This window comes from Oncorhynchus clarkii, chromosome 7, assembly GCF_045791955.1.
Source record: "Oncorhynchus clarkii lewisi isolate Uvic-CL-2024 chromosome 7, UVic_Ocla_1.0, whole genome shotgun sequence".
In the NCBI taxonomy this organism is placed as follows: domain Eukaryota; kingdom Metazoa; phylum Chordata; class Actinopteri; order Salmoniformes; family Salmonidae; genus Oncorhynchus; species Oncorhynchus clarkii.
Genome location: NC_092153.1, coordinates 69,368,644 through 69,396,510, shown reverse-complemented (window position 1 = coordinate 69,396,510; position 27,867 = coordinate 69,368,644). Strand labels below are relative to the sequence as shown.

The window sequence follows — 27,867 nt, the reverse complement described above, 5'->3', positions numbered from 1 at the left end:
ATGAATGGTAAATAATGTATTGTAATTTTGGAGTCACTTATATTGTAAATAAGAATATCATATGTTTCTAAACACTCCTACATGAATATGGATGATTCCATAATTACAGATAATCCTGAATAAATGGTGAATAATGATGAATGAGAAAGTTACAAAGGCATAAATATCATACCCCCTCAAAATTCTAACCTCACACTATTGTAATGGTGAGAGGTTAGCATGTCTTGGGGGTTTGATATTTATGTGTCTGTAACTTTCTCACTCATCATTATTCACAATTCACTCAGGATTATCTGTGCTATGAATATGGGACCAAATACTTAACTTTTTACTATTATACACATACTGTATAAGTGAATTGGTACCCTAAAATGAGAGGACTATGTACAAAAAGTACTCTAATTTCTAAACGGTTCACTCGATATGGTTGAAAATACCCTCGAATTAAAGATGACAGTCTGCACTTTAACCTCATATTATAACCTCGTTGTATCCTTTAACATCCAAAGTGCTGGAGTACAGAGCCAAAACAACAAAACATTTGTAACTGTCCTAATACTTTTGCGGCACACACTATATAAAATATAATCCCAACACCACATTAAGACTAAAGTGAAGTTTATTTGGCATACCTTTAGGCAGAATAAAGACTAAAGTGAAGTTTATTTGGCATACCTTTAGGCAGAATAAAGACTAAAGTGAAGTTTATTTGGCATACCTTTAGGCAGAATAAAGACTAAAGTGAAGTTTATTTGGCATACCTTTAGGCAGAATAAAGGTAACTATGAAACATGCACCTTGCCAGTGCAACATCATCATCATACAGGTAGGCTGTTGACTTCTATTGAGCACACATCTCACCTACCATCTCCATCCAGAGTCTCTTGAAGACGTCATGAAAAAAGGCATCGATATGGTATCAATATGGCAATAATCATAATCCACATTATCGACAATGCCAACATACATGACATTGTTTAAAAATAAATACAAACAAGTGAAGTTATTTAGTACAAAGATATACAACTCAATTAGGATCAAGATTGTGAGTAAGAAGTAGTAGTAAAATGTAACAATAGCATCAGCAGACAAACAGACAGAGAATGTTTATACTGTGTTTCTATATCGATTGCGTTCAAATTGCACTTGTAAAAAAAGAGAATCCCAAATGTAACTTTTATTGCATCAACAATAAATTAAATGGCACTGCAGATGTGTTCATGACTTAACTTAGTCTGTTTGTTGAAATCACAACAACACTTTTAGAGGATGTAAAAAGGGCTCATAAAATTGCATTAAAACAGACAATACAAAAAGTCTCCACCATAGTCGCCTGAACTTTGCCATACAAAGGTAGAGTATAAATAAGTATTTGCATTAGTAATCTCTCCCTCGGCCATCATCGAAAACGCTCTGAACCACTATTAACTAGGCAGCCAAAGTTAACAGCTGTGGTATCATTACTCTTAAAACAAGGTTTACCGATGAATAATAATCATAATAATAGCCCCTAAATTTGCAACTCTGCATGCTTGCAGGATCGCAGAATCACTTCACACAATTCACCACAGTTCCTATTATTTTCCTCAATCTGTTATTGACTGGGGTCATAACCTCTTACCACAATTCTCAAAGACATAGAAAACATTCAAATCTAAATGTAGCTTCTCTTTTGTGGACAGAACAAACTACTAGTCAAAATTAAATCCAGCTTCTCTTTTGTGGACAGAACAAACTACTGGTCTAAACTAAGGCCAGAAATTACCCACTAGGCACACACTGGTTGAATGTCCTGCTGGAACATCCTGCTCTCACTGGTTAACTTTTTTTAAGCACATTATCAATATGTGACAAGATTTGAAAAAAAGAGAGGAAAAACAAATTCCAATTTAAGATGTTCATCTATGTGCTTGTAGAGAATGTCTGTTAGCTTGTGAGTCCTATTGAATATTGACCCCAGAGAAAACTGGAGCAAGTTAGTTCCTATGACTTTGCTGGTTTGTTCTCCATGGAAATGTTGTTATCAATCTGACAGTTATATAATGACAAAAGCTCAAATATTTAAATGACTAATTAATGCTCCAATGACCAAACATGTAACAATTCTTAAAAGTGTATGAACACCTCACACATTCACTGAGGTGTGAATTACAAGCAAAAAAAAGAGAAATAAAAAGACATGAAAAGTGTGCAGTCATCAGGGGAAACATAGACAGAGTAATACCAGTATAGTGGTGGACAATGTGGGATGAGTGACTGAATCACAATGGGGGGTCAAACTGTTGGTCATACCCACAGAAATAGACCTAGATATCTCTATGGTCATTCCCACAGAAATATACCTAGATATCTTTATGGTCATTCCCACAGAAATAGACCTAGATATCTCTATGGTCATTCCCACAGAAATATACCTAGATATCTCTATGGTCATGCCCACAGAAATAGACCTAGATATCTCTATGGTCATTCCCACAGAAATATACCTAGATATCTGTATGGTCATTCCCACAGAAATAGACCTAGATATCTCTATGGTCATACCCACAGAAATAGACCTAGATATCTCTATGGTCATGTCCACAGAAATAGACCTCGATATCTCTATGGTCATGCCCACAGAAATAGACCTAGATATCTCTATGGTCATTCCCACAGAAATATACCTAGATATCTCTATGGTCATTCCCATAGAAATAGACCTAGATATCTCTATGGTCATCATACCCATGAGTCTTTGTTGTTTCCTGCAGCCACACCAAGACACCAAACCCCTGGGGATTTCACGCATCTGCAAAGGTCAAGAGTGTGTGTGTGTGTGTGTGTGTGTGTGTGTGTGTGTGTGTGTGTGTGTGTGTGTGCACAGAAACAAAGTCCTCACACTACAGCAGTACGTGTCTCTGACATTTGTCTCAGGCCAGGAGGGGACACTGAAGTAATCATCGGCAAGCTGACTGTCAACCTTTGAAGGACACAGCTTGGTTAAATTACTGTAAAATAGAGAGATAAGAAAATTACATTAAAATCTGAGGGTTAGATAATCATCTGGCCAGTCTTCATTTGATAAATCTTGTTTGATTAAACGGTTACCTATGTTAGTGGCAGTGGGGAGTCATTGGGGTCAAGAGGATGGTTAGTCATGTACAGTGCAGGCCTGCTGGCTGCAGGAAGCAGAGGACTCAGGTATGGTATTGTATTTACATGCAGGTTAGAGGATTGATAATGATTTAGGAGATGAGTTTTCAGATGACAGGTTAGAGAAGATGATGAGGAGGGTGGGTTGACAATTGGGTGATAGCGTTATAAGAGAACAGCAGGAGGTATATTATACAGTCCTCAGAGTACATAGTCCTCATTAGAGTAGAGTTAATAGTCCTCATTAGAGTAGAGTATATAGTCCTCAGTAGAGTATATAGTCCTCAGTATAGTATACCGTCCTCAGTAGAGTAGAGTATATAGTCCTTAGTAGAGTATAGTCCTCATTAGATTAGAATATATAGTCCTCATTATAGTAGAGTTTAGTCCTCATTAGAGTATTTAGTCCTCATTAGAGTATATAGTCCTCATTAGAGTAGAGTATATAGTCTTTCATTAGAGTAGAGTATATAGTCAGTGGAGCAGAGTATATAGTCCTCAGTAGAGTATATAGTCCTCAGTAGATTAGAGTATATAGTCCTCATTAGAGTAGAGTATATAGTCATCAGTAGAGTATATAGTCCTCATTAGAGTAGAGTATATATATATATATATATATATATATATATATATATATATATATATATATATATATATAGTCCTAGAGTATATAGTCTAGAGTATATAGTTCTCATTAGAGTAGAGTATATAGTCCTCATTTGAGTATATAGTCCTCAGTAGAGTAGAGTATATAGTCCTCATTCGAGTATATAGTCCTCAGTAGAGTAAATAGTCCTCATTCGAGTATATAGTTCTCATTAGAGTAGAGTATATAGTCCTCAGTAGAGTATACAGTCCTCAGTAGAGTAGAGTATATAGTTCTCATTAGAGTAGAGTATATAGTCCTCATTTGAGTATATAGTCCTCAGTAGAGTAGAGTATATAGTCCTTATTAGAGTAGAGTATATAGTCCTCATTCGAGTATATAGTCCTCAGTAGAGTAAATAGTCCTCATTCGAGTATATAGTTCTCATTAGAGTAGAGTATATAGTCCTCAGTAGAGTAGAGTATATAGTCCTTATTAGAGTAGAGTATATAGTCCTCAGTAGTGTATATAGTCCTCATTCGAGTAGAGTATATAGTCCTCATTAGAGTATATAGTCCTCAGTAGAGTAGAGTATATTGTCCTCAGTAGAGTAGAGTATACAGTCCTCAGTAGAGTAGAGTATATAGTTTTCATTAGAGTAGAGTATATAGTCCTCAGTAGAGTATACAGTCCTAGGTAGAGTAGAGTATATAGTTCTCATTAGAGTAGAGTATATAGTCCTCAGTAGAGTAGAGTATATAGTCCTCAGTAGAGTAGAGTATATGGAGTTTCTAATCCTCAGTAATGTTGTCCTGAAAACCCTCAATAAACATTTTCACAACCAACCTACGCTCATAACCATATCTTGGTTTAATTTATACAAAACCGGACCCATGTTTAAATGCTTATTCCTAACTTTAACTAAGCCTAATGTATCAATGCTCTGGTATTTCTCTTCAGAACAAACCTTGTTCGACAATCTCCATTACATAAAGTGCCACGAAAACAAACCACATCACACATTATCACTTTATGATATCAAAGCAAAACACTAAAGTGCCTAAACTCACAGTCCACTTTTATTTAGTAGCTACAGTATATGTAATTGCACTTCTTTAGTTATTCCTGAGTGGTTTTGGACCAGACAGAAGCAGCAGGGTAGAAGCTTCTGGCAGTGAAAGGGCCTTAAGTCTGTCTGCCTGTCTGTCTTTGTCTGCCTGTCTGCAGCCGACACTGCCGCCTGTCTGACTGACGGTTATACTCTCTTACACTTTCCTCAAAACCTCTCGTCATAAGAGCTACATAACACTGTCATAATCATGGCATAACATAGTCATACAGATTATGCCATGTACACTCCTGCTCTAAAGTCATGTAATAACGCATACATGCTACACCGTTAGCCACCATTGTCATGGTTACAGCAACATCCTTGACAGAACAATGCCGGTGAAGCTCAGCAGTGCAAAGCGTGATGAGAGGTTAGAGGTTATGATGGAGGTTATAGAGTTCAAAGGTCACAGTATATATTGTACTCCTCTCTGCAGAGGACTATGGGGCCTCCCAGGATGCCGTGGGGCTCGGGGAGGACCCAGCAGGAGCATCTCTGACTTACGTGATGATTGGCCGAGGCCCCTTTGCCTCGCGCCGACGAGGAGGTCTTGCCCCGACTGCTCGTCGTTGCTCCTGTAACCCCACCACGGCGCGCCTGCTCATGATCAAACTCCAGGTCCTCCAGACGCTGGGTCAGGGCCAGCTTCTGCTGGATGGCCATGCGGAGCAGGGAGTTCAGTGTCTTCTTCTCATCCTCTGCCGCAACCAGCTGTCTCTGCATCTCGTCCAGCTGAGTTACGTACTCATCACACCTGAGAGACGGCGAGAGCGGGAGGGGGGACAGAGGGAGTGAGAGAGAAAGAAGGGGGAAAGAGAGAAAGAGGGGGCAGATGGAGAGAGGGGGGAGAGAGAGAGAAAGAAAGCAAGAGATAAGAGAGAGAGTAGCATGAGTCCAACATTGAGTGCGGTTACATGCACACAATAATGTGATTATTTTGGATAGATTAATATAATAGTTAGAGTAAACCGTTTACATGCTTTGCAAGAAAAACGATTTGCCTAATAATCCTGTTTACATGGACACATCTGAAATCAGGCTAGCTGATGGCACTCTGATAAACACAGAGAATCAGCAATACAAATAAACGTTCTCCCACAGCGAACACTATTTTCGAGAAGCATATTTGATTTTGAGTTTGGAAACTACTTCTAAGATGCCTACATTCAGTTGATTCAAACACACTTTCCTCGCGCTAAAGAGGGAGGCTTGCTTGGCTGGTGCTAGCACATGCGCATCTTCACATGTCCTAATAATTCAAAAGAAAACCAGGTATTTTAATCGGCGTATGCTTACTTTTATTTTGACCTTACGCCGATTTAAGATACGCAGTGTTTACATGACTATTGCATAATCTGCCTACTGCCATAATCAGTTAAATATCGAATTATTAGTGTGCATGTAAATGTACTCAATAACACAAAAGATCAATGTATAACTTTCTCCACCAGGTGGCACAAATCTTCTTTTACTGCTGCTGCCAGTCGGTGCATGTTTTCTCCATTTAGACTCACAGAGCCGCATTTTCCAGATGCTGTCAGGAGGAGCCTGCCAGCGGACTCTGAGTCACTTCAGTATTACATCAGACAGTTCCCACAATGCCCTGTTTCTCCTACACACACATATGCAGACTCAAACAGCTCCTCAACTACCTAAAAGCTCACTGGTCTCTCATTATAGCTAAAAGGGACCAATCTGTTCTGTTCTTATTCCATTAGATTTTCTAAATATTTCAAGAGGGAGGAGATGGATAATATGGGGGAAAAAGCCCACTATAATAGATTAATAAAAATATAATATAGGGTTTAATTAGTGTTTTAATGATTTTAACCTTAGTATAACATGAACAATTCATATTTCAACTATTTATATGTACTGAATTCCAATAAACCTTTGAAGACCTACTCCTTGTTTGGATATGATGGGTGTGGACAACATTTACCCTCTTATAAAAATGGGTTCAAAAAGGGTTATTCGGCTGTCCCCGTAGGAGGACTCTTTTGGGTTCCATGTAGAACCCTCTGTGTAAAGGGTTCTACACAAAACTGAAAAAAGTGTTCTACCTAGAACCAAAAAGGGTTATTTAAAGGATTCTCTTATGGGGACAGCCGAATAACCCTTTTAGGATCTAGATGGCACCTTTTTTTCTAAGAGTGTATAGATTAATAAGGTGCCAAAGGTGCCTTATTTCTTGGTGTATTAAAAGCAGAATGAGTAGGCCTACTGATAACTGCTCTTAGCGTGTATCGACTAAGCCTTGCCTTGTTGCGAACATGGCCCGTAGTGAGGAGAAGGTGGCAGCGTCTTCTTTCAGAGCCTTCAGCTCGTTGCGGAGCTTCAACATGGTATCCCTCACCATGGTCTTCTCGTTGTCGTATTTACTCTTCAGGTTGGCCAGCGCCACCTCAGCCGTCTACAGAGTAGAATAGAATAAATACATTATTGTCAAGTTTATTATAATGGAAGGCTGGGGTCACAGGTTACTGGGTTATCTTGACCTTGCTAATTTTAACTCTGTCTGAACTCCTACACACAAAGTAAATACTCTCAACTACTGTGAATTTCATACAGTATCACCTTCACTTTTAAACAGTATCAACTGCTCATGCACACACCGACACACACTCAAGCATGCATACACTCACAAACTCCTGCTCACATGTTTGTTGGCTTTGAGCACGGTCCTCAGGGTGGCGATCTGCTCCCTCTTGGTGCTGAGGAGGGACTTGAGTTTGAGGATCTCCCCCATGCAGGCCTCGCTGTCCTTATCAGCCACGGTGCTCAGCTCCATGGTGGCCATCCTCTGGCGGGACAGCTCTGTGGTGCGGTCCACCGCCTGCTGCAGGTGACGGATCTGGTCCCTGATGATGGCCACCAGGTTATAGATGTTCATAGGCTCTGGGCGGGATTCTGGGGCTGAGACTGGGGCTGGGGCGGCTGGGTCATTAGCTTCAGGTTTACTGGGGTCAGTATCAGGGACCAGCCCGTTGGAGAGCAGAACGTGGGACAGACGTCGTCCTTTCCCCTCCCGGCCGCCCCCGCCACCTACGCTGGCCTTGCCCTCCTTGTAGTAGTCAAGCATGACCCGGTTGGGCGTCTCGTTGTTGCACATGCACACGTGGTTGTAGAGGTTGGCCAGCTCCTCACTGAACACCACCAGTTCGTCCTGCGCCACGTTCAGACTTCCCTGCGACTCGCCTGCCGACTCGCTCACCCGCCGCAGGTCCTTCTCCAGGCGCTCCATCTCCTCGTGCTCCACCCGGCTGCTCTTCTCCAGGGAAGCTAGCTTCTCGCTCAGCCCTGCCACTTCGCTCTCCAGGTGGGCTCGCTCCTCCTCGTACTGGCTCCGGCATGACTGGTACTCTGCTTTAAGAGTCTTAAGCTCCTGTCTGAGCTCCCCGGCCTCGGACACAGCCACTGTGTACTTACACTGCAGGATCTCAGGCCCGTTGATGTCCAGCTCGTAGTAGTCCCCGTCACCATCGTCACGGCTGTCACGCTCCTTCTCGCTGTCCAGGGCCGAGTGGCGCTCCTTGCTGGCCTGGAGTTTCCTCATGGCGCTGAGGTTCTCGGTGAGACGTCCTACTATCTCCTGCTGCTCAGACAGAGTCCCGTGGGCCACCTCTAGCTGCTTCTGGGCCTCCTGCAGGGAGGAAAGTAGTGCTACCTTCTCCCGCTCAACCTGGACAACACAGACATTGGACACAGTTACACAACAGCAATGAGAAATGTCTGCATCACAGTCCTATTTCAGCTTGGAGTTTATTAGTATGGATTTAGAAATTATTAGGCAATTACTGTGTATTTACCATTTTACTATACAATTTCTATGTAAATACCAGGTAAATAGCTGGCACTAGAATGAAGTGTAACCCAAAATGCCATTCGAATTTAGGTTTTCACACTGTAGTGTGAGACACTGTCACTCAAGAATTTCACACCGTATTTATTCACCTGGATAAGAGAAGTATTCTAATCAGTCCATGTAGCCCATCAAGTCCCACATAGGGTTCCATTGATGTGTCTTTGACTCTGCCGCTCAGGTCAGTATAAGTAATCAATGTCCCTAAATGGATGACCACTGTGCTCCTCAAAGCTTAATGGACTTTCCAACCATTAGGCAAAGGACTGTTTACAGCTGGAGGGATGTAAAGCCTATCTATTTTCCATGCAACACACACAAAGCTCGATAAGCTCGATAACGCTAAGAATTACTTTATTTCTTTACCAGGGAAGTTGACACCTTGACAGTTGACTGTGAATAAAGCAAACAGGCTAACCATTTTTAAAGTCATTGCCTGCTGCTACTATGTGGTCATCTGAAATGTGTCATCTGTAAACAGAGTTATCCATACCTGCATGAGCTGCTGCTTAAGTTTCTGGATCTCTGAGATGTTGAGTTCACTCAGCAGGTCATCCACTAGGCTGGGGGCGGGCCGGAGCTTGGCTCTGTTATCCTCGTTGCAGTCTGCAGCCATCTTAGCCAGGCCGTTCTCATAGCCATGGAACGAGTCATCATTGTTGGGTTCGTTGGTGGCAGCAGTGGGATCCTCGCTGAACTTGAAGCCGTCCAGGGAGATGTTCAGGGGGCTGTGGTGGTACGGTAACAGGTTGTCCCCAATGGTCATGTAGTGGGACAGTTCTTTACGCAGGGCGGCCTTCTGCTCGCGCTCAGTCTTAATGGTCTCCAGAGCCTCGGTCAGCTGGTGCTCGGCGATCTCTCGCAGGCGCATGGCCTCCTCCAACTGGCTGTGGAGGCACTGGGAGTCCTCCTCCAGACGACAGGTCTCATGCTTCAGACCCTCAAACTCCACCTAAGAGAGTCCACAGCACATCAGAGGAATCACTAAGTAAATACGGAGAATCCCTTCCATTCCTCATTACAAAAGCATTGTTTTGTCTCATCCCCACCAGTTGGTTCTTGTATCAACGGCCTAATTCGTTGGTCCTGTCACTTTACCACCCAAAGTGTATTGGCCACTCTACAACCTTTACCTTTACCCATTACCCATAAAAGCCCTCATCCTGCCCTCATCTCCATACCCAACAGTGCCCATTTATTTTCCTGCCTCAGTGGAAGCCTCCTCCCTCCCCCTTTCCTGCCCCAGTTCTGGTCCCTTGCCCTTCCTCTCACCTGGCTCTGTCGGAGCAGGGACACCTGTTTCTGCAGGGAGATGTTCTCGTCCTCCAGCTCACTATAGTCCTGCAGCAGGCGTGCCTCTCGCACCTTATACTCTCTGATGTCATCACGCAGTTGGCTGCGCTGCAGCTCCACCAGCTCAGAACTCTACACAGCACAACAGAGGAAAAAATATCAGAAAGTAGGCTGCTACTTTAAGGAAGTGTGCATATCATCAAGAAAGTTTGTTCATAAGCAAGTTTGTCTTGAATGGATATGGCACTTTCAACAGACGGGGGAAGAGAGGGAAGAAAAGGGCAGGAGAAGAAGTGAAAGAGGAAAACATAATGTCAGAGAGTGCAATACAAGGACATGTGGATTTGATCCAGAATGCACCCAATGGTTGTACAGTAATGTCAAAGCAGCATCTTATGTGGCTGTATGTCAGTGGAACTGTGTTGGGATGAGATCTTGGCACCTTGGCAACTTTAACCAGGGGGGAACAAAATCCAGTTACCAAACCAGGCCATAGAGTGAGAGAGCCTAATAGTGTGTCTCTCACTGACGACTATTACATCATCAATGTGACTGGTGCCAGCTGACCAATCAACCACCCTTACAGACTCCATACCATTTTCAACCTCTCCCAGTCCCACTTAGCTCTGACTCGCTTTCTCTCTGTCCCACTATCCCATTATCTCTGACTCGCTCTCGCTCTGTCCCACTATCCCATTAGCTCTGATTCGCTCTGTCCCACTATCCGATTAGCTCTGACTCGCTCTCGCTCTGTCCCACTATCCCATTAGCTCTGACTCGCTCTCGCTCTGTCCCACTATCCCATTAGCTCTGACTCGCTCTCGCTCTGTCCCACTATCCCATTAGCTCTGACTCGCTCTCGCTCTGTCCCACTATCCCATTAGCTCTGACACGCTCTCGCTCTGTCCCACTATCCCATTAGCTCTGACACGCTCTCGCTCTGTCCCACTATCCCATTAGCTCTGACACGCTCTCGCTCTGTCCCACTATCCCATTAGCTCTGACACGCTCTCGCTCTGTCCCACTATCCCATTAGCTCTGACACGCTCTCGCTCTGTCCCACTATCCCATTAGCTCTGACACGCTCTCGCTCTGTCCCACTATCCCATTAGCTGACACGCTCTCGCTCTGTCCCACTATCCCATTAGCTCTGACACGCTCTCGCTCTGTCCCACTATGCCATTAGTTCTGACACGCTCTCTCTGTCCCCATTGTCCCTGTTTTACTTTATCATTACAGACTGAGCGGTTTAGGTCCTCTTCGTCAGATTGGTGAGATACACAAGTCTTTGCACATTGAGATTTGACCTCTCCACATTGACCATGTTTGTGTTTTGGGCAGGTCCTCCAACCTCCAGCTCACCTCTCTCATCTCCAGGGCAACGGAGGCCAGGCGCTCATTCTCTGATTGGTTGCTGGTGAGGGCAGTCCTGGCCAACCGCAGCTCGTTCTGCAGCTCCAGGACCATCTGCTGGTATTGGGCCTCCTTACTGGCTGACTCCAGCATTAGTGACTCCTCCCTGCTCTCCCCATCTGCAGCCACCTTCCTATGGGTGGAGTAGGCCTGGCCGAATGCCTGGGGAGAGAAAGGGAGACACATACATTAGTACCAGGACTGAACACCTTCCCATGTAGGCCTGGCTAGGCCTGGCTGGATGCCTGGGGAGAAGAGAGGAGAAGCATACCCAGACATGGATTAGTACCAGGATTGAACAGTGATATGAGTACAACATTGGGGAAGAAGGACTTGTGAGCATGAACAGTTGTGAGCATCATGACAGGTTGAGAGTCATAATACCATAATAGAAAGTATAGTCATAATAATAAATAATGCATTTGATACATGTAGGATTAAGACAGACATTTAGTATGATAAACCATATATCATTAACCAGTAAGGGTAAACAAAACAACAGTTTAAATGGCTTGAACAGATCAATGTGAGATTCCCACAGACAGTTGACCCCTGGGCTTATAAAACATTCAGTCTGCATCACAGGGTCTTTGTCCCAAATGGCACCCTATTCCCTATAAAACACACTACTTTTGATCAGGGCCCATTGGGCTCTATATAGGGAAAAGGGTGCCATTTGGGACATTGCCAGGGACACTCTGTGCCAACTGGTGATGTAACAGGATTCTAGAGCAGAACAGTCCAAAAACCCAGGGTTCTCCTGCCTCGCTTGTGTCCATCTAACCTTTAATTCTCTGCACCCTGTAATAAACCGGCATGTCAGTGTGGCTGACGCAATGACAAAATGTTGCTAGTTGGAGCACTGAGGCATTGCTACATTCTGACAAGGCAAATGTTCCATTACTAATAGAGGCCTTGGGGGGCAGATAGGCAGTGCTGGATATGGCTGTCAGTCACAAGAGAGCACCCACCAAAATATTTCTCTCTCTCCCCCCTTGAAGAGAAATATTTTGGTGGGTGCTCTGTTTCGACTGACTCAGCCAGATCTCTCTCTCTCTCTGACACGGTGACATGTATTATTCCATTTTTTATACATCCCTGCTACATCACCGTTCTGTGTGCATATTCAATTCCCAACAAGGAGGAGCCCACTCAGAACCTGAGAGATCTGGACGGAGTCATAATTACAGAATGATTCACTTAGAGCAGGGCTGTCCAAAAGACTGCTACCTGACAGCTGCTTCATCTGTAGTGGCCAACTTGTCTAACCTACAGTACAGTACACAGCAGCAGCAGGGCTGAATGACTGGGTGGTGATTCAAGAGACTAGAGTCCAGTTGCTGCTTTGCTTTTCTGGCAGCTGCCCATCTGGGTCATCTAATTAGCCACTGCACCCATAGTGACCCTGGGTCTAATATAGCACATATCAGTGGCTCTCTTGCCAGCGACCACACAGTACAGTACAGCTCTACCTTCCCTCTCTGTCTGGCCATCTGACGATAATGTTCACAGGACTGGAGAACATTACCAAAGCAATCCCTCCTTATCCATCAATTGTACTCAGTGGTGTAAAGTACTTCATTACAAATATTTTTGGGGGTATCTGTACTTTAATATTTATATTTTTGACAACTTTTAATATACTTTTAACTTCATACATTTTCCCTGACACCCAAAAGTACTCTTTACATTTTTAATGCTTAGCAGAAAAGGACAATGGTCCAATTCACACACTTATCAAGAGAACATACCTGGTCATCCCTACTGCCTTGGTCTGGTGGACTTACTAAATACATATATCTTGTTTGTAAATTATGTCTGTGTTGGGTTGTGCCCCTGGCTATCTGTAAAAAAAATAAAAAATAAAATTGTGCTGTCAGGTTTGGTTAATATAATATAAGGAATATTACATTATTTATATTTCTATTTTTGATACATACGTATGTATAGCTTAGTAATTTACTTTAGATAGTTAAGTATATTTAAAACCAAATACTTTTAGACTTTTACTCACATTTTATTTTACTGGGGTACTTTCACTTTTACTTGAGTAATTCTCTATTAAGTTATCTTTACTTTTACTCAGGTATGACAATTGGGTACTTTTCCCACCACTGATTGTACCATAATGTGGATGCAGTGCTTGCAATCAATAACAGCTATCTATCGAACTTCTTGATAGATAGCATGTCATTAACACCAAGAGCTCTGCCTTCACAATCTGGAGGTGACAATGCTAGTTAGCTGAAATAGTAATTCTAGCGCAATTGTTTTAGAAAACATCTTCAAAATTCAAACTAATTATGTTAGCAAATGATAGGTTGAAAGGTGAACTGCTAAGCTAGTTGTACGTCTTATTTTTCATCCTTGAACGTATAGCTAGATGCATTTCAATTAATCTATTTAGAGATTCAAATTTGCTTCCTGTTTTTGGCTGTTTTAATATGTTATGACACGGTCATAACTATGTCATAATATGTCATAACAGCTGAGATAACTTGCCATAACACTGTCATGACTAGGGCTGTGGCGGTCACGAAATTTGATTGTCAAGCAAATAATTGTCGGTCTCACGGTAATTGACCGTTAATTAACATAACACATTTAGGATCTCCTGGCTTCCCACAAGCCACTGAAGCAGGCCCTTGGAACATCTACATTTGAACAAGTCTAGTAAATCCATGTAATATAGCCTCCACCTTCACAATAAATCCATTATTTATTTTAGACAGGTCTAAAGAAGCATGATATGAAGAAAATGTAGTCTATTTCTTAAGAAAATAATAGCATACTCTGATTTGTCCTTATGTTAGGTCCTGATGTGGCTACGCAAAATGGCTACACTAGTTCATTTAGCCGACAGGATTTGCTAAGAATTCTGTGGCATTATTTAATAGTATAAAGTATAAAGAATACAAACGATTTGAGGGAGCCCGCACATGCGGCTATTCTGTGTTGAGCAGTTAAAGAAATAGGTACTCCTATATGCTTAATTTAGTTATTAATGTAACTTAGTTGTTTTACAAACATTGGGCTATATGTTTTGAATTTTAATACACTCTTAAGGCAGCATGATGAGACCATAATGATCATTTGAAAAAAGTTCCTTGAAAGGCATGATCTCTGATTGTTTTTTTTTTGCGCAGGCTGTACACACTTCAATAGTTTTTCCTTCCCAATTTGACAATCACTTGATAATGCCTCGGATTTCACAGCGGCATCCCCTTTGTGGCCGTAATGCACCATAAAATAATCCATGCCTTTTGCGGCCCGGAGTGCTGCGTTGTGCCCTTCTCCCTGAGTGCTGCGCAATCCGATACGCCTCTCACTCACATGGCTCTTGTTCACGTGATTGGGTCTTTCTCACAGGCTACAAGTGAAGACAGTCACAGAGGACGCAACTGCGCGTGGCCTTAGCCAATTCCGAGTTGCAACACCTTGTCAGCCAACAAGGTGTGTAGGCCTAATGAACAGCAAAAGCACTTGCCTATGTCAGTTTACTATCCCCCATAGTACAAGAGTTCCCCTATTCTGTGCAAGAAATAAATAAAATAAAACATTTTACACAATATGGCTGACGCAACAGATCAGAACATTTAGCTTAAAATGTTGATAAATAATTAGGCCTTTTCTTCACATTATAAACGCAGCAATGCGCACATGGCAGTAGGCTATAAGCACAAATGTTCCATTAGCAGGAAAAGTGACCACAATTGTGATTACGCATGTAATTTTATGGTGAAAATTATCTTCCTCAAACTTGAAACTCACGTTCTGCTTACAGTGCCTTCGGAGAGTATTCAGAACCCTTGACTTTTTCCACATTTTGTTACTTTACAGCCTTATTCTAAAATAGATTTAAAAAATAAATACATCTCATCAATCTACACACAATACCCCATAATGACAAAGCGAAAACAGGTTTATGGTAGAGTTGCAAGACGGAAGCCACTCCTCAGTAAAAGGCACATAACAGCCCGCTTGAAGTTTGCCAAAAGGCACTTTAAAGACTCTCAGACCATGAGAAACAAGATTCTCTGTTCTGATGAAACCAAGATTGAACTCTTTGGCCTGAATGTCAATCGTCACATCTGGAGGAAACCTGGCACCATCCCTACAGTGAAGCATGGTGGTGGCAGCAGTTAAACTTGGAAGCTTACATACACCTTAGCCAAATACCTCTAAACTCAGTTTTTCACAATTCCTGACACTTAATCCTATGAAAAAGTTCCTGTCTTAGGTCAGTTAGGATCACCACTTTATTTTAAGAATGTGAAATGTCAAAATAATAGTAGAGAGAATGATTTACGTCAGCTTTTATTTCTTTCATCCCATTCTCAGTGGGTCAGAAGTTTACATACACTCAATAAGTATTTGGTAGCATTCCCTTTAAATTGTTTAACTTGGGTCAAATGTTTCGGGTAGCCTTCCACAAGCTTCCCACGATAAGTTGGGTGAATTTTGGCCCATTCCTCCTGACAGAGCTGGTGTAACTGAGTCAGGTTTGTAGGCCTCCTTGCTCACACATGCTTTTTCAGTTCTGCCCACAAACTGTCTATAGGATTGAGGTTATTCCTTTGTGATCGCCACTCCAATACCTTGACTTTGTTGTCCTTAAGCCATTTTGCCACAACTTTGGAAGTATGCTTGGGGTCATTGTCCATTTGGAAGACCCATTTGCGACCAAGCTTCAACATCCTGACTGATGTCTTGAGATGTTGCTTCAATATATCCACATAATTTTCCTGCCTCATGATGCCATCTATTTTGTGAAGTGCATCAGTCCCTCCTGCAGCAAAGCACCCCCACAACATGATGCTGCCACCCCCGTACTTCACGGTTGGAATGGTGTTCTTCTGCTTTCAAGCCTCCCACTTTTTCCTCCAAACATAACGATGGTCATTATGGCCAAACAGTTCTATTTTTGTTTCATCAGACCAGAGGACATTTCTCCAAAAAGTACGATCTTTGTCCCCATGTGCAGTTGCAAACCGTAGTCTGGCTTTTTATGGCGTTTTTGGAGCAGTGGCTTCTTCCTTGCTGAGCGGTCTTTCAGGTTATGTCGATATAGGACTCGTTTTACTGTGGATATAGATACTTTTGTACCTGTTTCCTCCAGCATCTTCACAAGGTCCTCTGCTGTTGTTCTGGGATTGATTTGCACTTTTTTCACCAAAGTACGTTCATCTCTAGAAGATAGAACATGTCTAATTCCTGAGCGGTATGACGGCTGCGTGGTCCCATGGTGTTTATACTTGCGTACTATTGTTTGTACAGATGAATGTGGTACGTTCAGGCATTTGGAAATTGCTCCCAAGGATGAACCAGAGGTCTAAAAAATGTAATCTGAGTGTTTGACGGATTTCTTTTGATTCTCCCATGATGTCAAGCAACTAGTTTGAAGGTAGGCCTTGAAATACATCCACAGGTACACCTCCAATTGACTCAAATGATGTCAATTAGCCTATCAGAAGCTTCTAAAGCCATGACACCATTTTCTGGAATTTTCCAAGCTGTTTAAAGGCACAGTCAACTTAGTGTATGTAAACTTCTGACCCACTGGAATTATGATACAGTGAATTATAAGTGAAATAATCTGTCCGTAAACAATTGTTGGAAAAAGGACTTGTGTCATGCACAAAGTAGATCTACTAACCGACTTGCCAGTTTGTTAACAATAAATTTGTGGAGTGGTTGAAAAACGAGTTTTAATGACTCCAACCTAAATGTATGTAAACTTCCGACTTCAACTGAACATAAGTTTCCTTTTGTTTGAAAATTGGTTTCTTAAGTCCTTTGTTGTTGTTGTAATTCATTCTTCACAGTCATGTTTTTCCCCATCTTATTTTAAATAAAGGAAAATACACTTTATGACACTGTCACTGTCATGAAGCATTATGACCACCCTGTGTCACTTTACTTGGACTAAGAAAATACACTTTGACAGTGTCAAGAAGCATTATGACCACCCTGTGTCACTTTACTTGGACTAAGAAAATACACTTTGACACTGTCAAGAAGCATTATGACCATCATAATCACATAAGCCAGATAGGCCTATCACGTACTGTATATGCCCTTATGTCAATCATCAGTCAAAAAGAGGGTTCTTGTCCTGCTCCTGAAATCTGCTCTTGCATTCATCCTAGTCAAGTGCATTGGGGTAGCTGCATGTCTGATATAACTTTGTGTGCAATTACAATGATAATTTAATATGGTCAGTTTCAGAAAATATAACAAACTTACTGTTGACAAGTAGGCTATCGTGTCATGGAATGTTCTGCCTTGTGTGGTAGGTTTTGTGGGTTTTGACACTCTTATGTTGGTGTCATAAACAGCCATGAAATAATGCATTATATGTCACAACAGGTCTAAATATATGTGTCATGACAGTGTTTTGACCATATTATTACAGGTTTTGACAAGTTATGTCAGCCGTTATGACATATTATGACATGGTTATGACAGTGTCAAAACGTGTTATGACGCTGGGTACAGTAAAGTGTTACCAAAGTTTCCTATATTCAACTTCTAAAATACATACAGATTCAGTTTTCAAATTGAGTTCTTTCAATTTAGATTGAAAACCAGAGACAACATCCTGGTCCTTTTCCTGACAGGCAAGGTATAGGAGAACAGATGGAATCAAACATTCACTGTGGTAAACAGAAACTTCTGAAGCCAGCAGGTTTCTGAAGCCAATATTGCATGTTGAATTAATTTTCTTCCTATGAATTTGGCACTAGCATTTGAACCGTTTTGGCTATGAGCTACTCTCTGGAGCATGGACGTGCCTTCTGTTCCCGTCTATGATGATCACAGGCTGCATTAGAAGGGAGTGTCACAAAAACAGAAAAATGCCATTTGCATTCATTTCCGTTTCAAATTATGACATACAAGTTCAAATGATGAATTAAATTATTCCATTTGTGCATTAAACATAAACAAATTATAAATTCTAATTCAATATCCTAATACAAATTCAAATTGTTCCTAAGGGGAAGGGTACCACAAAATGTACAGATCAACAGAAGAGGCCTTACTGAACAAACAGTGCTACCTACTGTATACAGCCCCCTCTCCCTGAGGAACTGTGACAACACTGTTGTTTAACTGTAGTGAACTATAAGTCATAATTACAATACAGACTTTCACATAATTATAGGCCACATGCCTTCAGTGGACAAAATACAGACAGTAATTTTCATACAATCGCCTGCTCTTGAGAACATATCTACAGCATGTCACTCCTGTGTTGCTTTATACTTTGGACACTCTCTGACATGTCATGTGATGGACTCCAGATCAGATATGTGATCATTGATTAAAGAATAAGGCCTAATGGAAATACATATAAACATTAAAGGATTGTCATTGATTAGAGGACTGTTGTTGCACTGTCCCATAGTTTCTGGTAGGGTTGCAAAAGTAACTATCCCAAAACTCCCAGGTTTTCCAGAAATTCTGGTTGGACGAACCCTGTTTTTGCACTGTCTAATAGTTCCTGAAGTGTGTTTGGCGCAGTAGAGTTGAAGCGAGGCGGGAGACCCATTGGAGACATGAGGAGCTTAGTGTTAACTACCTCCACCTGTGTCTAAGCCTCTGTCTGACCCCATGTCCACGTACGTAACAAGCGCTCAGTGTGTGTGTGTGCATGTGTGTGCGTGCGTGCGTCGGCTTCACAGGAACAGACAATCCCACACGGATGTACTGTAAGCGGTTCACGTAAAGGTCAGCAAATAAACATGTAATTACTGTGTTAACTAAGCTAAGGTTTTGCTGACCTGGGCATTCCATGAATAAGAGGGTGTTAGTGTGAGAATGTGTATAACAGGAATGTGGTGATCCTACTAGCTTGCCTTGGTTATACCTATCCCATCTGATGCCTCTCTATCTCTTTCTCAAACTCCTATGTCTGTTTTTACAAACACCAAAAGTAGGGCTATCTGAATAAATACATATATTTTCATTCTAATGTAGTTTAATCAGTAGAGATATGAGTTTAATGGTGGCCCAATACTCTCTGATGCTGGTCCTAGCTACTGAGGAGAAAAATATATCCTTTCTCAATGATACTACTTGTCCCCCAAGTCTTAGTCCCCCCCCCCCCCCTGCTCTGAGCATATGCAGTGTTCACATGCTAGTGGGAACTAGGAAACTCTGAAATGTCCGACTTGGAAACTAGTTGAGCTCTGAGTTTTTCACTTGAATTACTAGAATGAACCAATAGGGAGCTCTACGCAAATAACTCAACTTCTGGGTTTCCGAACACGCAATACTCCTAGGTCCAGTCCATAAACCTTCCTCAGAGAGAGATAGGGGTGAACCATCTTAGAACCCAGTGGGAGATTTAGACCTTTCTTAGGACTGTTTACAAAATATTATCAATTAAATCAAATTTTATTTTTCACATACCCGTGCTCAGCAGATGTTATTGCGGGTGTAGCAAAATGCTTGTGTTTCTAGCTCCAACAGTGCAGTAATATCTAACAAGTAATATCAAAGAATTTGACAACAATACACACAATACACACAAATCTAAAGTAAAGAAATGGAATTAAGAACGTATAAATATTTGGACAAGCAATGTCAGAGCGATACAGTAGAATAGGTTAGAATACAGTTCTACATATGGGATGAGTAATGCAAAATATGTAAACCTTATTAAAGTGACTAGGGTTCCATTTTTAAAGTGGCCAGTGATTTCAAGTCTATGTATATAGGGCAGCAACCTCTAATGTACTAGTGATGGATATTTAACAGTCTGATGGCCTTGAGATAGAAGCTGTTTTTCAGTCTCTCGGTCCCAGCTTTGATGCACATGTACTGACCTCGCCTTCTGGATGATGGCGGGGTAAACAGGCAGTGGATCGGGTGGTTGTTGTCCTTGATGATCTTTTTGGCCTTCCTGTGACATCGGGTGCTGTAGGTGTCCTGGAGGGCAGTTAGTTTGCCCCCAGTGATACGTTGAGCAGACCGCACCACCCTCTGGAGAGCCATGTGGTTGCAGGCGGTGCATTTGCCGTACCAGGCAACTGCATCGACAGTCAGCCTGACAGGATGCTATCAGTTGTGCATCTGTAAAAGTTTGTGAGGGTTTTAGGTGCCAAGACAAATTTCTTCAGCCTCCTGAGGTTGAAGAGGCATTGTTGCACCTTCTTCACCACACTGTCTGTGTGAGTGGACCATTTCAGATCATCAGTGATGAGTACACCGAGGAACTTGATGCTTTTCACCTAGTCCACTGTGGTCCAGTCGATTTGCTGTTACCTGAAGTCCACGATCAGCTCCTTAGTTTTTTGACAATGGGTGAGAGGTTATTTTCCTGCCACCACACTCTCAGGCCCCTCACCTCCTCCCTGTAGGCTGTCTCGTCATTGTTGGTAATCAGGCCTACTACTGTTGTGTTGTCTGCAAACTTGATGATTGAGTTGGAATCGTGCATGGCCACGCAGTCATGGGTGAACATGGAGTACAGGAGTGGGCTGAGCACGCATCCTCGTGGGGCCCCAGTGTTTTGAGGATCAGCGAAGTGGAGGTTTTGTTTCCTACCTTCACCACCTGGGGGCGGCCCGTCAGGAAGTCCAGGACCCAGATTGACGGGGCAGGGTTCATACCCATGGCCTCAAACTTAATGATAAGCTTGGAGGGTACTATGTTGTTGAATGCTGAGCTATAGTCAATGAACAGCATTCTTACATAGGTATTCCTCTTGTCCAGATGGGATAGGGCCGTGTGCAGTGCGATCTATTGGGGCGGTAAGCAAATTGAAGTGGGTCTAGGGTGGCAGGTAAGGTAGAGGTGATCCTTGAATAGTCTCTCAAAGCACTTCATGATGACAGAAGTGAGTGCTACTAGTCAATTCATCATCAATTCATTCAGTTACCTTTGCTTTCTTGGGTACGGGAACAATGGTGGACATCTTGAAGCATGTTGGGACAGTAGCCTGGGATAGGGAGAGGAGAGATTGAAAATATCTGTAAACACTCCGGCCAGCTGGTCTGCACATGCTCTGAGGACGCTGCCAGGGATGCCATCTGGGCCAGCAGCTTTGTGAGGGTTAAAATTCAATTCAATTCATGCTTAAATGTCTTATTCACATTGGCCATGGAGAAGGAGAGCCCATAGGCCTTGGTAGCGGCCGCGTCGGTGGCACTGTGTTATACTCAAAGAAGTCGAAGGTGTTTAGCTTGTCCCGGAAACAAGACGCTGGTATCCGTGACATGTCTGTATTTATTCCTGTCTGCGCAAAGAATTGAGAACCCAACTGGCTGTACGGACTCAGACAGTATATCGCGAGAGAGCCATGTTTCCGTGAAACAGAGTATGTTACAATCCCTGATGTCTCCCTGGAAGGAAATCCTCACCCTGAACTCATCAACTTTATTATCCAGAGACTGAACTTTTGCAAGTAATATATTCGGAAGCGGTGGGTGGTGTGCGCGCCTCCTGTGTCGGACTAGAAGACCGCTCCGAGTACCTCTTTCCACCGGTGGTGTTTTGGCTCAGCCTCTGGAATCAGTTCAATTGCCCTGGGGGGTACAAACAAAGGATCCAATTCGGGAAAGTTATTTTCCTGGTTGTAATGCTGGTAAGTTACCGCAGCTCTGATATCCAAAAGTTATCTAGGGATGTATGTAATAACACCAAACATTTTCTGGGATAATAATGTAAAAAATAACACATTAAAAAAAAAACTACCGCAAAGTTTCCTAAGAGCTAGAAGCACAGCAGCCCTATCTGTCGGTGCCATACAGTTGAATGGATTACCCAAACAATAACTGAACCAAATAATGACTGATCCAAACAATGACTGATCCAAACAATGACTGACCCAATCAATTAAGTGTCTCTATGAGAAATAACATAGGTGTCCTGTGGCTGTGTGTGGCTGTGTATGGCTGTGTGTGGCTCTGTGTTTCAAGTTTTAATATCACATGCACATGAAATGCCTTTCTTGCCTGCTCTAAACCCAACAATACAGTAATCAATATCAATGTAGTACTAAAAATAACATAAGGTAGAACAAAAACACACAATAAATAAAAATAAGAACACGAGAGCTATATTCAGGGTCAGTTCCAACACCACATTTACAACGAGCAGGGATACTGGAGTGATAGAGGTTGTGTGTGTGTGTGTGTGTGTGTGTGTAAAAGGATACAATACAATACAATACAATACAATACAGTGCCTTCAGAAAGTATTCACACCCATTTACTTTTTCCACATTTTATTGTGTTACAGCCTTAGATTTTTTTTATCACTGACCTACACACAATGCCCCTTAATGTCAAAGTGGAATTATGTTTTAGAAATGTTTATAAGTTAATACAATATGAAAAGCTGAAATGTCTTGAGTCTATAATTAAGTATTCAACTCCTAAGTATTCACCCCCACAGACTCTGTGTGCAATAATTGTGTTTAACATGATTTGTGAATGACTACCTTATCTCTGTACCTCACACTGTAAAGCCATTTCGAGCAATGAATTTCAAAAACGGATTCAACCAAAAAGACCAGGGATGTTTTCAAATGCCTCGCAAAGAAGGGTACCGATTGGTAGATGGGTAAAAAATAAATAAATTGGACAGTGAATATTACTTTGAGCATCGTGAAGTTATCAATTACACTTTGGATGGTACATCAATACACCCGGTCACTACAAAGATATAGGCATCCTTCCTAACTCCGTTGCTGGAGATTAAGGAAAGCACTCAGGGATTTCACCACGAGGCCAATGGTGACTTTAAAACCTTTAAAGAGGTTAATGGCTGTGATAGGAGAAAACTGAGGATGGATGAACAACATTGTAGTCACTCCTGAATATTAACCTAATTGACAGAGTGAAAAGAAGGAAGCCTGTACAGAATTTTCTTTTTACAAAAGATGCACCCTGTTTTCAACAAGGCACTAAAGTAATAGTGCAAAAAAATGTGACCGTCACGACTTCCGCCAAAGTCGGGTCCTCTCCTTGTTCAGGCGGCGCCCGGCGGTCGGCGTCGCCGGTCTTCTAGCCATCATTGATCCACTTTTCATTTTCCATGTGTTTTGTCTTGTTTTTCCTCACATCTGGTTTCAATTCCCTCAATCATTTGTTGTGTATTTAACCCGCTATTCCCCCCATGTCTTTGTGTGGGATTGTTTATTGTAAGTGCTTGTGCACATGTTGATTGGTGCGCGACGGGTTTTTGTACCCAAATGTCTTGTTATTTTTATGCCGTGGGTTTTGCTATTAAGCTGCTCGGGCTATTACCAAGTTCTGCTCTCCTGCGTCTGACTTCCCTGCCACCAGTTACAGTGGCAAAGCAACTTTTTTTCCTGAATACAAAGTGTTATGTTTGGGGCAAATCCAATACAACACATTACTGAGTATAACTCTCCATATTTTCAAGCATAGTGGTGGCTGAATCGTGTTTTATTTTGTGTTTTTATTTAACTAGGCAAGTCAGTAAAGAACAAATTCTTATTTATAATGGCCTAGGAACAGTGGGTTAACTGCCTTGTTCAGGGGCAGAACGATCTAGCAACCTTTCGGTTACTGGACCAACGCTCTAACCACTAGGCATGTTATGGGTATGCTTGTAATCTTTAAGAACTGGGGAGTTTGTTTATGAAAAAAAATTATGGAATGGAGCTAAGCACAGGCAAAATCCTAGAGGAAACTCTGGTTCAGTCTGCTTTCCGAAAAATTAATCTTTCAACAAGACAATAACCTAAACACAAGGCCGAACCTAAACTGGAGGTGCTTACCAAGAAGACAGTGAATGTTCCTGAGTTACAGTTTTTACTTAAATCTACTTGAAAATCCATGGCCAGACCTGAACATGTTACTGAGCTTGAAGACTCACAGCTGTAATCACTGCCGAAGGTGCTTCTACAAGACTCAGGGGTGTGAGTATTTACAGTATGTGAATGAGATATTTCTGTATTTAATTTTCAGTATATTAGCAACAAATTCCAACAACATATTTTCACTTTGTCATTATGGGGTATTGTGTGTAGATGGGTGAGAAAATAATATATTTAATCAATTTTGAATTCAAGTGGTATGAATACTTTCTGAAGGCACTGTACAAGGGACACACATGCTTGATGCTTGGCCTGGGAACTCATGTCCTTTCATTCCCTCTCTTTGTCTCTCACACAATGAAGTTCAAAAGTGAGGCTGAGCTCAGTGGAGTGGATTTACCATCAATATGCTTGAAATGAATGACAACAGAAACTAGCTATTCTTGATAGAGACAGAAATAATCAGGTAAACATAAACAATGCTAGTGAAGTTAGCATGATAGCCAGTTGTGTTGTGTGGCTGAACTTGCTGTCATTCTGCTAGAGCACCATAGTCAGAATTCTGCGAGAATGTTCTTTCTTAGATATAAGACATAGTCTAACTGTTTACTTCAGTATACTGCAAGCGATTGAGAGGGATTCACATGCTTCAGGGTAACTAAAATCCCCTTAAACGTTGTAAGGATATGGGCTGGACCTAGAAAGGCCTCTGGACTCACAAGAGACATAATGACTCAATTTAGTTATTGAGGCAATTGAGTACAGCCCTGTTTAACAATGGGTATTAGCTCCTATGAAGCAGGGAGCAACTGCAACAGGATTCTTCTGTAACACATATGTCCACAAGATAGAGGCCATTGTCTCTCTGAAAAAAGGCTACAGCATAAGGGCAGAGCTGATCAAAAACAGCCAAACAACCTGGTTGCTGTTCTCTCCCATTTGAGAAGCCAAAGGGAGAGAAACCCTTATCTAGCAGAGACAGAGCCGGCATGGGCCTGACTAGCTTAAATATAGTACTTACTGCTTTCACCAGAACAATTTCCACTGTCACACCAACAGCATGTTGGGACTTGTTAAGGCTGCTGCTGATAAATGTCAAGCAGAGATGATAACCTTAACAAAGATATTCAAATAGCACCCATATTTTCACACATAACATTTTGACACACATTTCACATGTATGTTTGTATACATCCGAAAACATCTGCCCTGTTGCCTAAAGTTGGTGTTCTGTCTTTTTGAACGTTCTCTTTTATCACACTAGGCCAACTTTAATGTTGTTAATAGTAGGCTAAGAAACTTCTAATACAACTTTGTGATGTTTGTTAACCACTTGAGCCAACAAGCAAACGTATTCAATCGTTCAGAGAGCATTCTGGGTGGGCTATAAAGTGTTTAGGATTAGGTTATAACAACATCAAAGCTGAATTTAATTAAAAACTTTCGAAACAAAGCAACATAGCACTGCCTGAATCGAATGAGAAACGTAAGCTACGTGCCTAATTTGCTCTTTGTTAGAAACAATGTATCCGTTAACGGTTACAATACATGCGCGCTTTGACAGTAAATTGGACACATTTGCAGCAATGGAATGTTGTGACCTCACTCTACCTCCTTCAGTTGGTCGAGTTCATGCCGAACAGTCTCGAACTCGGTCTCCAACTCGTCATAACGCTGTTTGAGCTGTTGCTTCTCTTCGAGCACCGCCAGCCCGTATTCCGCCGCCTGGATCTTCTCATGAGTCGTCTCGCTCAGCTCCCGGGATAGGCGCTCTAATTCCGCCCGAAACCACTGCGGCCCGGCCTCTGCCACCAGAGTCGCCTCGGGATATTCCTGTTCTTCCACAGACATCTTGGCCAGCCGGTTCCGCCAACAACAGCGATAACGGACCCAGCCCTTGAAGGAGCACGGAAAATATCCTATAAAAATAAATCAGTGCCTTCTGTATTTGAACTGCATGTCTGTGCTTTTGTCTGTCTCGTCGGGTCCTTCACTTTTTTTGATGTGAACAAAGAGTTCAGCTATCTATCAGCCGGTACCGTTATAAGGTTGCATCTTCAGCTCGTTCCATACTCGATCCCTATCTTCCTCCCCCACCTACGTCATGCCACTAGAGGAAATGAACTTAACGGAGATCGTCGATTTGGAATACGGTGCGTTTCAGGTCTACAATTGTGTGCCATGGGAGATGTAGTTTTTTCCCCATTATGATTGGATGAAAGACTACGCCCACTGTTTAGCATATGGACTTCAACTACCATGGTCATTCGGGAGTTGATGCGCCGTAGCGCTTAAACTCGGTCTATGGTAGAAACATATGGTAAAACCCTACTGTCAATGGTAACCCCTACAGGCCCACAGTCCCCTGAAACACGGATTCTTTAACAATACTGCCATCTAGGGATTTAAAAACGATACTGCAGTACAGTTATGATCGCGTTATTACAAGTGCAATGTGGTTCATCTGTGTGAAGGCCCATCTGTGCGTGACTGACGACTCACACTAAATTATTCTGCTGCTACAGTACTTACTAGAGAATTACTTCTCCGTATTGTTATATCATCATCAGAACATTATAGCATTAAATAGCTCAGTGCAAAAAAAGTAAGCATGAGTAATTTCCCACATGACTATACTCATTTGAAATCAGGACATAGGGCAAGATTATGATTTTGGGATTATTTATATACTAATTAAAAATGATGATTGAGTTTGTTGTTGTGGTCGGTTACAGGGGTTCAGTATGTGGTGGTGTTCAAAAGAGTGGTGGAGTTCTGTCTGCGGCCAGTTACGGGAGTTCAGGTGACTGTAGAATGGCACTAGACAGACAGGGCCAATGAAACATAACAGCGCTAGGGTGTGTCCCCTCAGGAGTTCCATGTAGATGGACATAGACCATGGGCTCTCCTTTTGAAGGCTGCCTGAAGAGGTTGCTCTGGAACGTACAGTTATGAACATAACTACTGTTCCCTGGAGGAAACAAGGTATAACATACTATGGGGAGTCCATAACCAATCTTTTTCAGCTGAAGCAAACTGAAACGATGCACAATGGATGCAGAGCCCGCCTTTGGAAGCCCCGCCTTCCTGGTTATAATACCAGGGCTAGCATCCATTCCTCAATTCAGTACCACTCTTCAGCAAGCCCAATCCCCCTGTCCCTGTGAGGCAAAAATATGTTATACTTTGTTCCCTCCTTCAGGGAACAGCAGTTATATTCATAACTGTACATTCCTTTTCAGTCAGTCACTCGGTATAACATACTATGGTGACATACAATCACGCCCCAAGACAGCTCAGAGGGTACCAAACTAGGAGGCCCACGGCAGCCCATGCACACATAGGTTCCACCGGCTCCTAAAAGGGTTTACAGAAGCCAACTGTCAGAGCCTCATAGGGTCTGAGCCCCAAATAGGGAACCAGAACCTGCTGCAACTTGGCTAATTTCAGCTTGCTCCTTTAACCTGATACCACTGTAGCCCAAGTCTCTAGACCCCACGGTTCCAAGAACAACGCTTACCTTGAGAGACTGAAATGTCAGAACTAGTACAAGGAACCTCAAGTCCAAAACAACAGAACACAACCCGAGGCTCAAACACACAGGAAATCTGCAGTAACCTGGAAAATGTGTACTTGCGGGATGCCACGGCAGCCCAAGGCTCACCTCAAGCCCA

The 27,867-nt window shown here is 42.3% G+C and overlaps 1 protein-coding gene across 4 annotated transcripts; it reads right to left on the bottom strand.

The window, feature by feature from the left end:
• Window positions 1-1,162: 1,162 nt before the first annotated feature.
• On the bottom strand, window positions 1,163-26,345 carry LOC139413731 (protein bicaudal D homolog 2-like). Of its 4 annotated transcripts, none has more exons than XR_011634829.1 (9): window positions 25,805-26,345; window positions 11,350-11,562; window positions 9,967-10,119; window positions 9,188-9,646; window positions 7,492-8,514; window positions 7,094-7,245; window positions 5,337-5,586; window positions 2,451-2,990; window positions 1,163-2,342 (listed from the first exon to the last, which is right to left on the bottom strand). XR_011634829.1 is itself a non-coding variant. In XM_071161429.1 (9 exons), the coding sequence occupies exons 2-9, from the start codon at window positions 26,042-26,044 to the stop codon at window positions 2,988-2,990; spliced, it is 2,493 nt and encodes an 830-aa protein (XP_071017530.1). In that variant the 5' UTR covers window positions 26,045-26,089; window positions 26,233-26,311; the 3' UTR covers window positions 1,163-2,987. The 4 variants fall into 4 exon arrangements, 3 of the variants coding, with proteins under 3 accessions (XP_071017530.1, XP_071017529.1, XP_071017528.1); XM_071161429.1 differs by having other exon boundaries at window positions 1,163-2,990; window positions 25,805-26,089; window positions 26,233-26,311; XM_071161428.1 differs by having other exon boundaries at window positions 1,163-2,990.
• Window positions 26,346-27,867: the final 1,522 nt, after the last annotated feature.